Here is a 13,024-nt window from a genome sequence, read left to right on the forward strand (position 1 = left end):
TTTTTTTCATTATTATTTATTTACGTGTGATTTCACCACTGATATGGCTGAAGTAAAGCTGCAGCATTAAAGAGTGGGAAAGCAGGCCTGTGTCAAGACATATAACCACAGAGAATATACTACTGCCCCCCAGTGGATTTATAGAAATACTATGTCTGAAAGCTTTGAGGTAAAGTATATACCACACACTTCATTTATGTACCTTTCAAGCCATTCATTGACCCCTTATGCCCTATAGAAGCATTCACATTCCATAATATTTCTTTCAGGACCTATTTCTTTATACATTGTGTTATCTGTGCCAATGGAAACCAGGAACCTTTGTTTTGGGGGTTTTATTTCTGTGAAATACAGCAGGATTTCTCCCCTATGTGTATAAAAAGTCCTTGAGCAACGCCCTCAAACATTGACTCAGATGAGAACGGTGTCAACAAGCATCTCTGAAAAAGAACTCAAATGATCATTTCCTTTATCTTTTTTCTGCAGTCCGTGAAGTATCTCCGTGTTTCGGTGCTTCTTCTTTTTAGTTTGTGTAGCATTGTAGATGCATTATTTCTTGGAAAGAAATTTCATTTTATTCCCTGGAGTAAAGGAAAAGAAACAAGAGTGTTGTTAGGTGAGATTTAACCAACAACAGATATTCTGGAACAGACTTCTGGGAAATAACCTTACCCAAGCCTTTGAGAAACCTGTTGACCCTCCGATGTTCATTCTCGTGGATAGAGTCCAGATACTCCTGCACCCTCACTTCAAATAATCCTGACAAAAGAAAGAAAATCATGAGTCACTGGATAACCTCCCAACACCCAAACCTCTTCTGTTCACTGCCCTCCTTCACCTCTCAGAGCCTGCCTGTGGAGCTCTCGTTCCTGGATGAACCAGCCAAACATCTGGGTCTCCATGAAGACCTCCAGGAACCGGCGCACTGTCTTAGACGGGATTGCTTTACGGAAACTCTCGCGTTGGAAGTAGCAGGGGACCGGTGAGGAGGAAGAGGAGGAGGAGTAGCCGTCCTCCCGTTCACCGGTGATGAAGAGTGGATAGTGGCCTACCAGCTCCACGAAGAAACGAACGAAGGCCTCGGACACGACGGTGCTAAGATGGCCCGAATCTGCACAGAAGAGGATAAACGAAGGTTGAGGTTGCTTCATTGATAAATGACAAAGCATTCATTTTTTTTTCCACTTTCAGTCTTTACTAAATCTCACCACCAGGTGTGTCTCCTCCTCTCTCATTAGCAAGCTCTCGTCTCCTCTCCAGAACATTCTCCAGGGCTGATTGGAGCTTAGATGGCAGAATGGAGTCTTCATCGTCCAACTAAATGGGACAAATGGCGAATCGAAAATCAATTTTTTAGTACACTAAGGATTCAATAATTTGGTCCATTTCCATAAGTGTCATGAAGTACCATAAAAACGCGCACAAATATAATTCAACCCTTGGCCTACCTGTCTGAGGAATCGACTGTTTTCAAGATCCACAACCAGGACCTGTACAAAGAAATGTTTGAATGGTTATTGTTTGGCAATGAAAGGGTTAGGGTCATACAACAACAGTGATACAACTCTACAGATGCAAATAAGTCAAAGGTTCTTTTGATGACTCCAGTTTCCTTCATACAGTATCTGCTAATCATTATGTCTCTGACCTCCTCCAGGGGCAGCTCAGTGAGCTGGGGCAGGGAGCTGGACAGCAGGCCCACCAGGAACGGGGTGGGGGTGCACACGATGTCCAGCATGGCCGACGGCAGCACAGGGATGTAAGTGTGCTGCCACACAAAGGGGTAGAGCAACGCCACGACAGCATGGCAGCACTGGGAGAGAGTACTGCAGGAGAAGATAGGGTGGAGGAAGGTCAGATGATGCTGCTGCAGAGAAAGCTACAGAAAGTGAGTAACGTTCGTTTAACCACATGAGGGTGCTATGGTCTACAATAAAGTGTAATCTCTGAATATTCCCTGCTGGGGTTTTCAAAGGGAGACGGTTTAAAACATATGCGGGACACATTATAAGACACATTATACATTTTGAGGTCAAATTCTTTGTTTGCTGCATTCTGGGGGATTTGTATGCACCAATTTATGGTGAAAATTGCTTAATTTATGTAAAGGGAAACACAAAATTGAAGTGCAACGTGGCAAAATATGTAAATACAATAGGATATAATATTCTCAGTCCTGCTAATTCAGACACACGTAGGAACGAGTAACACTTTCGTCCTCTTTGTGTTTTGTTACGAAACCATTATTTCAAGCCCCTGGACGTTCAGCAAGATTTCTAATCTTGTTCAAAACATATCCCACATAACTGTGTTCTTTGAGAAGTTGTAATATTTTGTTAATGCGGAAAAGTCCTTATTTTTCAAGGAGCAAGTTGCAATATTACTATAATAATCTATAAAACATTTTCTTTTTTTTTTTATAATGATTTTTTATTCAAAAAAATGTCACATGTTTTAAGAAAAAATACATGCCTTAGCTCAAGCAGTTTTTCTTCACGTGAAAAAAAGCCATATCATTAGTTGTAATTATAATGAGAATAAGGTTATAATACTCAAGATCAGTTCACCTTCTGTACCAAATGTATTAAAGGTGGGGTAGGTAATTTTGGAGAAACCGGCTCGAGTGCGCTAGAATTTGAAAATACACAGCCGGAAGAAATCTGCCACTTCCTTCCAGAGCCCCTCCTCCAACACACACGAACGAGCACATGACCAATGAGGGCACGAGATAAGTTTGTGCACAGATGGAAGGCTGACAGGCAGGTAGGCCATCCAGTTACTTTAGCCGGCTCAGATGATTGGTCGTGCTTTTTACAGTACCACGGCTTCCACAGAGGACATTTTTTAATGGATTTTTTGTCAAAGCACTTAAAGGTGGAGTAGGTAAGTTTCAGAAACCGGCTCGAGATACACTTTTTGTTATATTCCATGGAATGCTCTTAACATCCCGATAGCAATGAATATCTTAAGTGCTTTGACAAAAAAATCCATAAAAAAATGTCATCTGTGGAACCCGTAATACTGTAAAAACTACGACCAATCCGTTTAGCCAGGCCGGCTAAACGGATTGGATTGCCGCCCTGTCTGTCAGCCTTCCATCTCGTGCACGCACAAATGTATCTCGTGCCCTTATTGGGCGTGCCGTCATTGGGCGTGCATTGAAGCAGTACTTCAATGACTCGCCAGTCGCCAGCAACAGGCGGCCACTTTCACCATGGCAGAGTTAGGTTCCACATCGTCTACTGGTCGCAAAAGAAAACATGTAACGGAGCAAATTAAGAAGAAAAAGAAAGTGGAAACTAGGAGAAGTCAAACCAGAGTCAATATCGGAGTTGCTTTGGCTGTGTAGTATTGCTAACCTAGAGGTGTTTAGCTTTGCCTGATATGTAACGTTACTGCAGCCTGCTCTCGCGGAGGAGGTGCTCTGTAAGGAAGTCTGAAGGAAGGGGCGGATTCTTTTTGGCTGTTTACTTTCAAATGTTAGTGTACTCGAGCCGATTTCTGAAACGTACCTACCCCACCTTTAAGATATCCATAGCTATCGGGATGTTAAGAGCATTCCATGGAATATAACAAAAAGTGTATCTCGAGCCGATTTCCTCAAACGTACCTACCCCACCTTTAACACAAACAGTGGTTGTGTACATTTTTGTATCAAAACTATTGCTCGGGACAATCGTGTTGTCGCTGGAAAATGTACAAAAAAGTGTCTAGAACATTTCCCAGAGAGGAAAGCACATACTTGTTTTATTTACTTCACTCGTCTTCACATTCCACTACTGTGACCGCTCTCTCTGACTCCCACTGGCTTTCTCTTGCAGAACAAACAAACTGGTCCCAGCCCAACAACAACTCGACAGAGCTGGACTCAAAATATCTCTCTGGCATGTTCCCTGAATAAAAATGTTAAAAAAAAACGAGGGACTGGACCACCCGGGAGCTTCACAAAGAAAGCATCCCTGACCCTCGCAGCTCATATCTGCCCGCTGCATAATCCCATGAACAGTGGAGGCAGGATGTTCAGTGCCACCTCCTATTGGGCTGTCTCAATGGAGAATATTTGAGTGTGTGTTGTGTAAGGATAAATATCTCCAACCTGAGTTTGTCGGCGGTGAAGATGACCCTCCGCTCCAGCAGCAGGGAGCCCAGCACCCGGAGGAGTAGGCGCAGACTCAGACAGGAGAACAGACACTCGAAGTCCACATGCTCCAGGCGCGAGTCAGAGGGCCGGCACAGCTCCATCACCTGGGAACAAGATGGACACAGAAACTAAGTTATAGAGCATCATATATACAGTTTTTATTACATTTTTCTCATTAGCCTTTAACTAGTTTTTGAGGTTCTTATCTCTGGAAGTCGATTTGAACTTTGTCATATTGAATTATCAGGACTTCTCTCTATTGAAAAGGTTATTCAATATAATTTGTTAAAGGGGCCTTATTATGCTTTTTGGGGGTTTCCTTTTGCAGTAGTGTGTTTGTATGGGTTTTTGTTATGTAAACGGTCTGCAAAAGCTAAAATCACAATCCCACATTTTGAAAAAGACAAAAAAATGATTATTCTGGGGGCTTCGAAGAATAGGGGTTTACAGAAAGCTACAGTCAGTGGCTTAAATCATTACTTTGTGCATATGAGGGTGAAATAATAACAACAAAAAACGAGTTAAATATAGCAAAGAACTATAGCTAAATTGCACAACTTCTTCCACTTTTTTTTACGGACAATCCAACATATTTTAAGGGAAAAGTTTAACAGGATCTTCTTTTCAATATCTCTTTGTCACTCGCCTCAGTGCCGGAGCCAGGGAGGAAAGTCTTAATGGTGATGGTTCGGCCTGGAGCTGGAAACTGAGCCTCCATGATGGCTCTCATGAAAGGCTGCACAAGAGCGGGAGACAAAGCCCTACGCCTCTCCACCTCATCTAGCACCTACAGTGTGCACACACACACACACACACACACACACACACACACACACACACACACACACACACACACACACACACACACACACACACACACACACACACACACACACACACACACACACACACACACACACACACACACACACACACACACACACACACACACACACACACACACACACACACACACACACACACACACACACACACACACACACACTTTGTAAGTACCTCATTACTCATAAGCCAATAATATTATCATTGGAGGCCAGCGGGTGTTGTTTACCTTTGAGAACAGGTTAAAACAGCCAAGATGGCTGACGATGCAGTAGACTTCTGGTAGACGTTTACCTTTTCCACTGGGCTGAAAAAAAAAGGGTGGAAGTTTACTTAAGGAAATCAGTTTAACTGCCATGTGTTTGTGGACTAATAACTGCGTTTTTATAAGTCGAAAACTGTTGCAAAACTCAAGCAATGCAGTGTTTCCACATAACAGAGGCCATGTTAAAGTTGAAAAAGTTCAAACATATTTATTTTGTAACATTAATAGCACTGAAACACTGAAACACACACACACACACACACACACACACACACACACACACACACACACACACACACACACACACACACACACACACACACACACACACACACACACACACACACACACACACACACACACACACACACACACACACACACACACACACACACACACACACACACACACACACACACACACACACACACACACACACACACACACACACACACACACACACACACACACACACACACACACACACACACACACACACACACACACACACACACACACACACACACACACACACTTCCTCCCAGACTCTCAGATGGACTATTTTCCCACAGGCACGCAGACTATTTTGGCACGGTTATTTACTCAGCCGTCATCGTGGTATTTAGCCACTTCCTGTTCAGTAGCAGTGCACTTATTTATTCTACTCATTTGTATTTACCAGTAAACGGCGGCAGTATCCGAACCTCCTGCTCCCATCCTCTCCCGTCAAAACAAAGGAGAACATCTCACTATCAAGGTTGACCCAAAACAAATAGACAAATAAAACTGTGATCAGCATATTTTTTATTGCATATGAAAAATGTAATTATTTAAGAACAAACTTTATCATTTTTGAGCAAAATGAGGTCAAACTTGAGACAGTCAATTCCAACAGTCAAGTCATTTAGTGATGATACAATGCGGTCTTATTTTAACCTTAATATTATCTTTCTCAAATATGGAATATCATAAACAGTAGCTTTAAGACCATGTTTACTCTCTCACCTTGGAAAGTTCTCCACCGGCTCCCAGTCTTTTGCATCAGGGAAACAGAATTGAGGGATGATCCTCAGCTGATCCTCCGTCTCCCTCATGAACTTGAAGCTCCGCTCCAGCTGAAACAAAACCAGAGCAGCGATGTCTTTAATGCTTTATATTTCCATAAACTAATCAACGCCTAATCTGGGGTTATACATTATTATAGGGTTAGATAAAATGCTGCTGTATGAAAAAATCAATCTACATTTAAAGCTCAACCTTGCTATATCAGATTTTCTGATTTATCTTGGCTGGTGGGATAAAATATGTAAATTGATATTTCTTGGCATTCCCAAGAGATTGAAATATCTTGAATCTTGAAAAAATGGGTACTTCAGGGATTTTAGTATTGCATTTGTTTGAAGTGTTGAGACTCGCTAAAGAAAAAGAAAGAAAGAAATATGCAACAGAGGCGAAAATATCCTGAGTTTCAGTCCTTAGTCTAATGGCGCATTTCCATTTAAGCGTCCTTAATCGTCCTCAAGCGGCCAGGCCAGTTTTTGGTGGCCTTTCCATACAGCGTAGCACCGGCTAGCGGGTACTTTTTCCCTCTTTTTCCGGCCCCATCAAATCGCGGTTCTATCAGGCCAGGGCCAGGGCTGAACTAGTGATGTCAACACTCTCGACTGCTGATTGGTCAGAGAGAATCGCCACAAGATCGCGCGCGAGATCATCCCTAGCGTCGCATATATATCTAGAAGCAAGCTTGCAGCATTTTTATACACAGCATTTTTGTAAACGGAGGAGCTACAAAAATGGCAACGTCAGAGAAAAGCACACGTGGTCGACCGAGGAGGTGACGACGTTCCTACATCTCATTGGGGATGATAAAATCCAGCGGGAGCTCGACGGAACAACTCGAAATGTGAAAGTGTTCCAGGATGTCTCTGCACAGATGCCCCGCCTACACTGCGTTGCTACCTCTGTGGTTGCTACCCCAGGTCCTAAACTGTAATGGAAATGCGCCACGGCCTCGGACGGCCAGCGAGGCAGTGAGCGAGGACGCTTAGGGACGCTTAAACAGGGCTACCCCGCTGCAGTGGAAATGTGCCATAAGTCAAAAAACGAAAGACTGGGTCCTATATTTTCCTATAAACAGGCTAGCCTTTTAAAGTACACCTTTCCAGATCCCTCGTCCTATAGATATCTAAGATGTCATCGATCATCTGACACGCTATCTAAGTTTACTTTGTAAAATCTGTGGATTGCTCTTATACAAAGGTTTTAATTAAAAAAAAGCAAGCTAGGCCTCATGCCCTCCTCTGCTCCTGACCTTTGGTGGGAACTGCTGTGTGACCTCTGGCAGATAGTAGGCACCAGCCTTCGATTTCTGCAGCGACACAACTAGAAAATATTCAAACAGCTGACGCTGGTGGAGCTCCTTTTCCCGAGAGCGCTTGCTGGTGTTGGAACCGTTGTAATGGACTTGAGCCTGGCTTGGCTGGCTCAGTATGGACTGGACTGACACGAGACGCTGACGATGAGCTGGAATAGAGGAATGTTTTTGTATAAATTGAAGATGTCAAAAACTAAAAGACAGTGTACGGAAAGTGTTCGAGTGTCATCTACCTCTTGATCTTTCTTCAACTTCACTCTCAGAGTCACTGTTCTCATCTGTTACTGCAAACAGAGATGGGTCAATTAAGTCAAAACTCTACATTTTAAAAGATTAGAAATTACAAAGACAAGATTCATTTGAACGTCATCACCTCTCCCTGAGCTTGTCTCAGCGTAATGATAGATCCTTCGGAGATGTTTCTTCCCGATCTTCGCCTCAAAGATGCTGTTGATTCTAAGCACGACCTGTTGGGAAAGGGCTCTGAATCAGTGAGGATCAAAGTCAGCTTTATTGTCAAAATTACTACGTGTTATACAATCCAGAAATCTCGAGATACCGTTTCCCGCAGTCCCACAGTGTGACATATATACATAAAACAAAACAAAAAGGACCTAGATAAACGGGGTATACAATTTAAAATGTTAATAATATATTTAAAATGTTCAAAGTACAGGATGAGAACAAAGCAACAATTGATATTCTGAAAATAATCTTTCAATTGTATGGTAAGCACTAGGGTTGGTGGATAACACATCTGCTCTAGTTCATGGATCCTGCATAAATACATTAAGAGCCCTAAAGTATGCACTTTAACACACACCGTTGGTATCCTGCGGCAGGTGCGGCTGTAAGGATCCCCGGGGAGCAAGTAAGTGTGTTCAGGCCCAGGAGTGGAGGGAGGGCTGAGCTGGGGTGGAGATGAAACCCCTCCACTGCTGGTGCTGTGGGGCGACTGGTTGCTTCTCCGCAGGTCCAGCAGCTTGAAGCCCCTGCCTGAATTCTGCCTGAAGAAGCCTGGCCTCAAGGTCTGTGGACATAAAAATAATAATGAAATACATTCTCACTGTTATTGAAATAAGAAGTGGTGTCACTGTAAATCATTATGCTTGGCTTGTATTTCCAGGAACCTTGGTCGTTTCTGCACCAGGAGAGGAGGGCAAAGACTGCTGGGAGCATTGACTCTCCAACTCTATGTCCTCATATGGGTTCTCTTTGGACGAGTCTGCAAGGAGACCAAAGAGGGTTATAGTCAACATAGGTATTTTTCTGAAAATGCAAGGTTTAAATAATAAGGGATTCCAAAACGGTATTCGGAAAACGTCAGAATTGACATATCTGTACAATTTACCTTTTAACTTCTTTAAGAGATTATTTTGATAATTTGGGAAATACTCATACCATCTGAGTAAGATGAGAAGATCAATACCATTTTCAACAAATGTGAGGCTACAGGCAGGCAACAGTTAGCTTAGCTTAACACACATGCTGGAAATAGCTAGCCTGGCTCTGTACACAGGTAAAACATCTGCCAACCAGGACAGACCCCAAAAAAACACTTCACCATGCCAATAAATAAGCAAATAACCCCCTTCAAAACAACAAAAGTGGCCTGTTTCAGGTTTTCATGCTAGGATAAGCTAATTAGCGTAGTCGTAGGATCATGTTCACTAAAAACAACCTGTAAGTGGTATTGATGTACTTGTCTAACTCTTGGCAAGAGACATTTCAAACTATGTATTCAAAAAAGGAAGATCACTGATGGATATTAGAGGTTTCTGACCTGGGATGTCTTCATAGTGATGTTCTGCTAGGCGAGAGAAAAGCGGGCTAGTTGACATTTTGAGGTCTTCAAACTCAAAGGATTTCCTGTCATGGTGAACAAGAAAAAATGCAAAAGAGTGTACAGTATATGAGCTTTCTACGTTGTATTCATTTGTTCAACATTGTCTACCTTCTGCTGTAATATGCGGTATTGCTTAGCGTAGTACAACACCAGGACTAACATTGTATTTGATGTTGGTTAAGCTGTGACCTTTATACCTTTTGATGTTGTCTCTGACTCTCTCACCCCGGGGTCTCCCATAGACACCAGAGGGAGGTTTTGAGGACGTTTTTGTCGAGGTGGGTGGCAAGGTGGAGGGCAGTGGGGGGAGGTTCCTCTGCTCTCTGCCCTTACTCTGACTTTTCCCGATGGCGACGATAGTTGGATGCTCAAAGGTCCGTTGGGGTTTGGGCACTGGGTTGATAGGGGGCGACCCCGGCTCTGTGTACACATTCTCCTGGTGCTGCGTCTCTTTCACTGAACCAGTTTCACCCATAACTACCTGTTTGTCCTTGCAAGGTGGGCTGAAGTAGTTCCCGAGCTCTGGAGGACTTTTCCCATGGTTCTCCCCCATTGCGTCCAGGTTTTTAAAAAGGGTGAACACAGCTCTCTTCTCCTGGTTGGCCTGTTCTGCTGGTTTCCTTTCATTGCTTTTCTTCAGCGTCCCCATCTGCTGCTGCACTGCTATTGAAGGCGAACAAGGCCTTGAATCCCTAAGCTTTTCTACGTTCTCTTTCTCGTGATCTATTCCGCCGCAATCCCCCCCTTTTTTGCTCTCACTGTGCTTGCTGTTCTTGAGCGTCCCTCTTTGCTGTTTCCCAGTTTCAACAGGTGAACAAGGCCTTGAATCCCCAAGTTTGCCAACATTCTCTTTGCCAAGATTTTCCTTTTCCTTTTGGGCTACTCTCTTGCAATTCTCTTCACTCAGTCCATCAGAGTTTTTACCATTCTTTGTAAGGGATTCTGTCCTTGTTATGCTGTGGCATTGGCCCAAAGAACCTGAGGTGATGGGTGAATGAGTGGGTTCCTTCCCCTCCCATAAAGAAATCTTGTCCTTGATTTTGCCTCCATTGGATCTGGGGAGCTTGTTGCCTACCAGGAGAGAGATCTCATTGTGAGGGTCGAAGCTCGGCCTCCTGTGCGCCATCATGGGTGATTCTTCCCTCTGGTTTTCCAACGGGGTGAAGGGAAGTTTGTGTGCCCTCTCTCTTCTTTGTCCACCGTGGTTTTTGTCCCCTGAAGCAAAATGGAAATCACCTTTTTCACCAGCACGGCTCTTCTTTAACCTAAACACAGACACAGGAGCAGTTTGAACCACAGTTTTAAAGCATTCTTCAGTAAAACACAGATTTCAAAAATGATAATTGAATCACTGATTACCTAAATTCAATCAAAAAATACAATGCTATGCTACAAAAGGCTAAACAACTGACTTTCATTGAGTTCCCTGAACTTCTGAGTACGGTCACTGCCAGTTAGGGGACACCAAGTCTTTTTCTGGCGACAGTGGGAAAATACAGCCTGAGAGTAAAATGCCAGAGGACAAGCCGATGACCGAGCATCTCCTTCTCATTGGCCTCGCTAAATAAACACATACTTGGACCGGAGCCCATTTCATCAAACTGTAATGTTTAATTAAATAAACAGGAGGAAATGGGAAGCCCTAAGATGAATGACCTCTTTTTTTTTAGGGGATGTGATGAGTAAAGGGCAACGTAAAGCATTTTTTACAAAATGTCCCTTTCTTATAGGAAGTACGTTACAAACCTGTTGACAGTGGCGTATATGTTGTCCGGAGTGATGGTCATTCTCTTAAAGGCCGCCATGATTGCTCAACACCTGATACAGAAAAAAGAAAAAAATACGTTTAGCCAATCAATTGACTTCATCCGGAGGCTTTTTCCATGAGTCTCTGTGCCCACTTGATCGTTTTCTCTCCCACACTGTGTTTCAGCATGATATAAATAAGATATTTTAGGCCGTGCGACCATTCATCCACATCTGATATGTATGAAATGCTGGGGCCAGCTGGGCAGACTCAAGGAAAAACATGACAGCCAGTGCAACTCCCTTGAGAAGGTCATCACCAAAAACCAGCATCTCAATAGTCATTGGGGAGCTCTTGCCTGATTCAATCACTCTTCTCTATAGCTTTTCTTGAATTACTGTATTGTTGCTTCTTCTGCTGCGTTCTACTGACAGGACACTAACCTTTGCTCTGCTTTTCCTCCTCTCATCCTGACTCTCATACTTTCACATCTCTAAAGGCCCATGTTTCAAAGTTCATTGGCCTCTAAGATAGCGCTTTGTAATTTCCCATTTCTGGGGCCGTTGTCATCATTTGTTAAGTTGATATGTAATCCAAATAACAGTGAGGGACAGCATGAAGCCCTTAAAGACGTAGCTGATAAGCTGGGAAATACATTCAGACGCACTGTTACTGTGTGATAAAGATAGCAAGCCATCCAGAGCTGCATAGTTAATCAAAGTGACATACGTTTTTCTACAAAATACATATGGCATGATCCCTTCTAAAACGAATTGCTTTCCCCCACCAATTTTGGTTTTACAGTTAATAAAGCGACAGCAGAACATATGATTCAATTCAATTCAGAAGGAAATCTCAAAGTCTCAAACAGCCTGTATTTTGTATATTTAACTAACTAAATGAAATCTGCTTCTTACCTCTTTCCATCGTATAGTTTCCATGTGTTTTCTTAAGCATAATGCTGGTGAATTCAAGGTATCCATTGGTATAATCTCCAAAGCTAACTTGATTTAAGGCTTGAAGTCAGTCTTCACAAGCTTCTCTCCCTGTATCTTTCCCAATCTTCAACTTTCATTCACTCTTTCTCTCCACACACACTGGATATGACTTCCTCCCTAACTCTCCCTCCCTCTCGCTCCCTCTCTTTATGTATTTCTATCTGCTGGCGGTCCCTCTTACAGCTGACATTATGAACAAGCTATGTAGAATGAATGAATGTCTCTTAATAGTCTTTTAACTACTTTATAACTTTAATGTTGCCTACTAACTGCAGAGGAATGATTTACACAAGTCACAAACGGCATTGTATAACATTAAAGAGGCCCTATTATGCTGAAACACATCGAATGTAGTCCTTTGTTTACTTTCTGGACATCGTGACATCACTGCAAAACACTCGCGCTTCTATCGTCGCGCTCTCCATCAAATTTTACGTGATAGGCTGAGGGGAGAGTCATCTCGAAGCAGTTGACCAATCCAAACAGAGCTAACCAATCAGAGCAGACTGGGCTCTGGTTTCAGACAGAGGGTGAAAAGAGGTGCTGCAGCACAGGCATTATGAGAAAAATAAAGAACTTTTTGAACCTTAAAGGTGGGGTAGTTAAGTTTGAGAAACCGGCTCGAGATACACTTTTTGTTATATTCCATGGAATGCGCTTAACATCCCGATAGCAATGAATATCTGAAGTGCTTTGACAAAAAATCCATAAAAAAATGTCATCTGTGGAAGCCGTAGTACTGTAAAAAGCACGACCAATCATTTTAGGTGGCACGGCTAAAATAACTGGATGGCCTACCTGCCTGTCAGC

The 13,024-nt window shown here is 42.9% G+C and overlaps 2 protein-coding genes across 4 annotated transcripts in view; one reads left to right on the top strand and one right to left on the bottom strand.

Annotated features, from left to right (window-relative positions):
* Nucleotides 1–12,547, bottom strand: LOC307023070 (DENN domain-containing protein 2A-like). 3 transcript variants are annotated; one of them, XM_079656085.1, is made up of 20 exons: nucleotides 12,134–12,547; nucleotides 11,216–11,287; nucleotides 9,667–10,734; nucleotides 9,407–9,492; nucleotides 8,754–8,848; nucleotides 8,447–8,653; nucleotides 7,997–8,090; nucleotides 7,857–7,907; nucleotides 7,561–7,772; nucleotides 6,255–6,364; nucleotides 5,929–5,998; nucleotides 5,214–5,291; nucleotides 4,788–4,928; nucleotides 4,097–4,245; nucleotides 1,649–1,826; nucleotides 1,449–1,490; nucleotides 1,212–1,317; nucleotides 839–1,111; nucleotides 673–759; nucleotides 1–581 (listed from the first exon to the last, which is right to left on the bottom strand). In XM_079656085.1, the coding sequence occupies exons 2-20, from the start codon at nucleotides 11,272–11,274 to the stop codon at nucleotides 550–552; spliced, it is 3,138 nt and encodes a 1,045-aa protein (XP_079512211.1). In that variant the 5' UTR covers nucleotides 11,275–11,287; nucleotides 12,134–12,547; the 3' UTR covers nucleotides 1–549. The 3 variants fall into 3 exon arrangements, with proteins under 3 accessions (XP_079512211.1, XP_079512212.1, XP_079512210.1); XM_079656086.1 differs by having other exon boundaries at nucleotides 1,209–1,317; nucleotides 7,857–7,901; nucleotides 12,134–12,546; XM_079656084.1 differs by having other exon boundaries at nucleotides 1,209–1,317; nucleotides 12,134–12,545.
* slc37a3 (solute carrier family 37 member 3) overlaps nucleotides 8,868–13,024 on the top strand; it is a 17,462-nt gene continuing 13,305 nt past the window's right edge. The window contains exon 1 of the mRNA XM_079656087.1: nucleotides 8,868–8,884. The gene's annotated coding sequence lies outside the window, so the exon portion shown is untranslated. The remainder of the gene's footprint in view (nucleotides 8,885–13,024) is intronic.

Source organism: Notothenia rossii, assembly GCF_949606895.1.
Source record: "Notothenia rossii genome assembly, chromosome: 10".
In the NCBI taxonomy this organism is placed as follows: Eukaryota; Metazoa; Chordata; class Actinopteri; order Perciformes; family Nototheniidae; genus Notothenia; species Notothenia rossii.

Excerpts from the sequence above, each read along its gene's own strand:
- LOC307023070 (XM_079656084.1), bottom strand. The coding sequence starts at position 11,274 with ATGGCGGCCTTTAAGAGAATGACCATCACTCCGGACAACATATACGCC. Across the intron at positions 9,493-9,666 it reads GTCAGAGACAACATCAAAAG|GAAATCCTTTGAGTTTGAAG; the intron begins GTATAAAGGTCA and ends TCACCATGACAG. Across the intron at positions 8,654-8,753 it reads CTGGTGCAGAAACGACCAAG|ACCTTGAGGCCAGGCTTCTT; the intron begins GTTCCTGGAAAT and ends TTATGTCCACAG.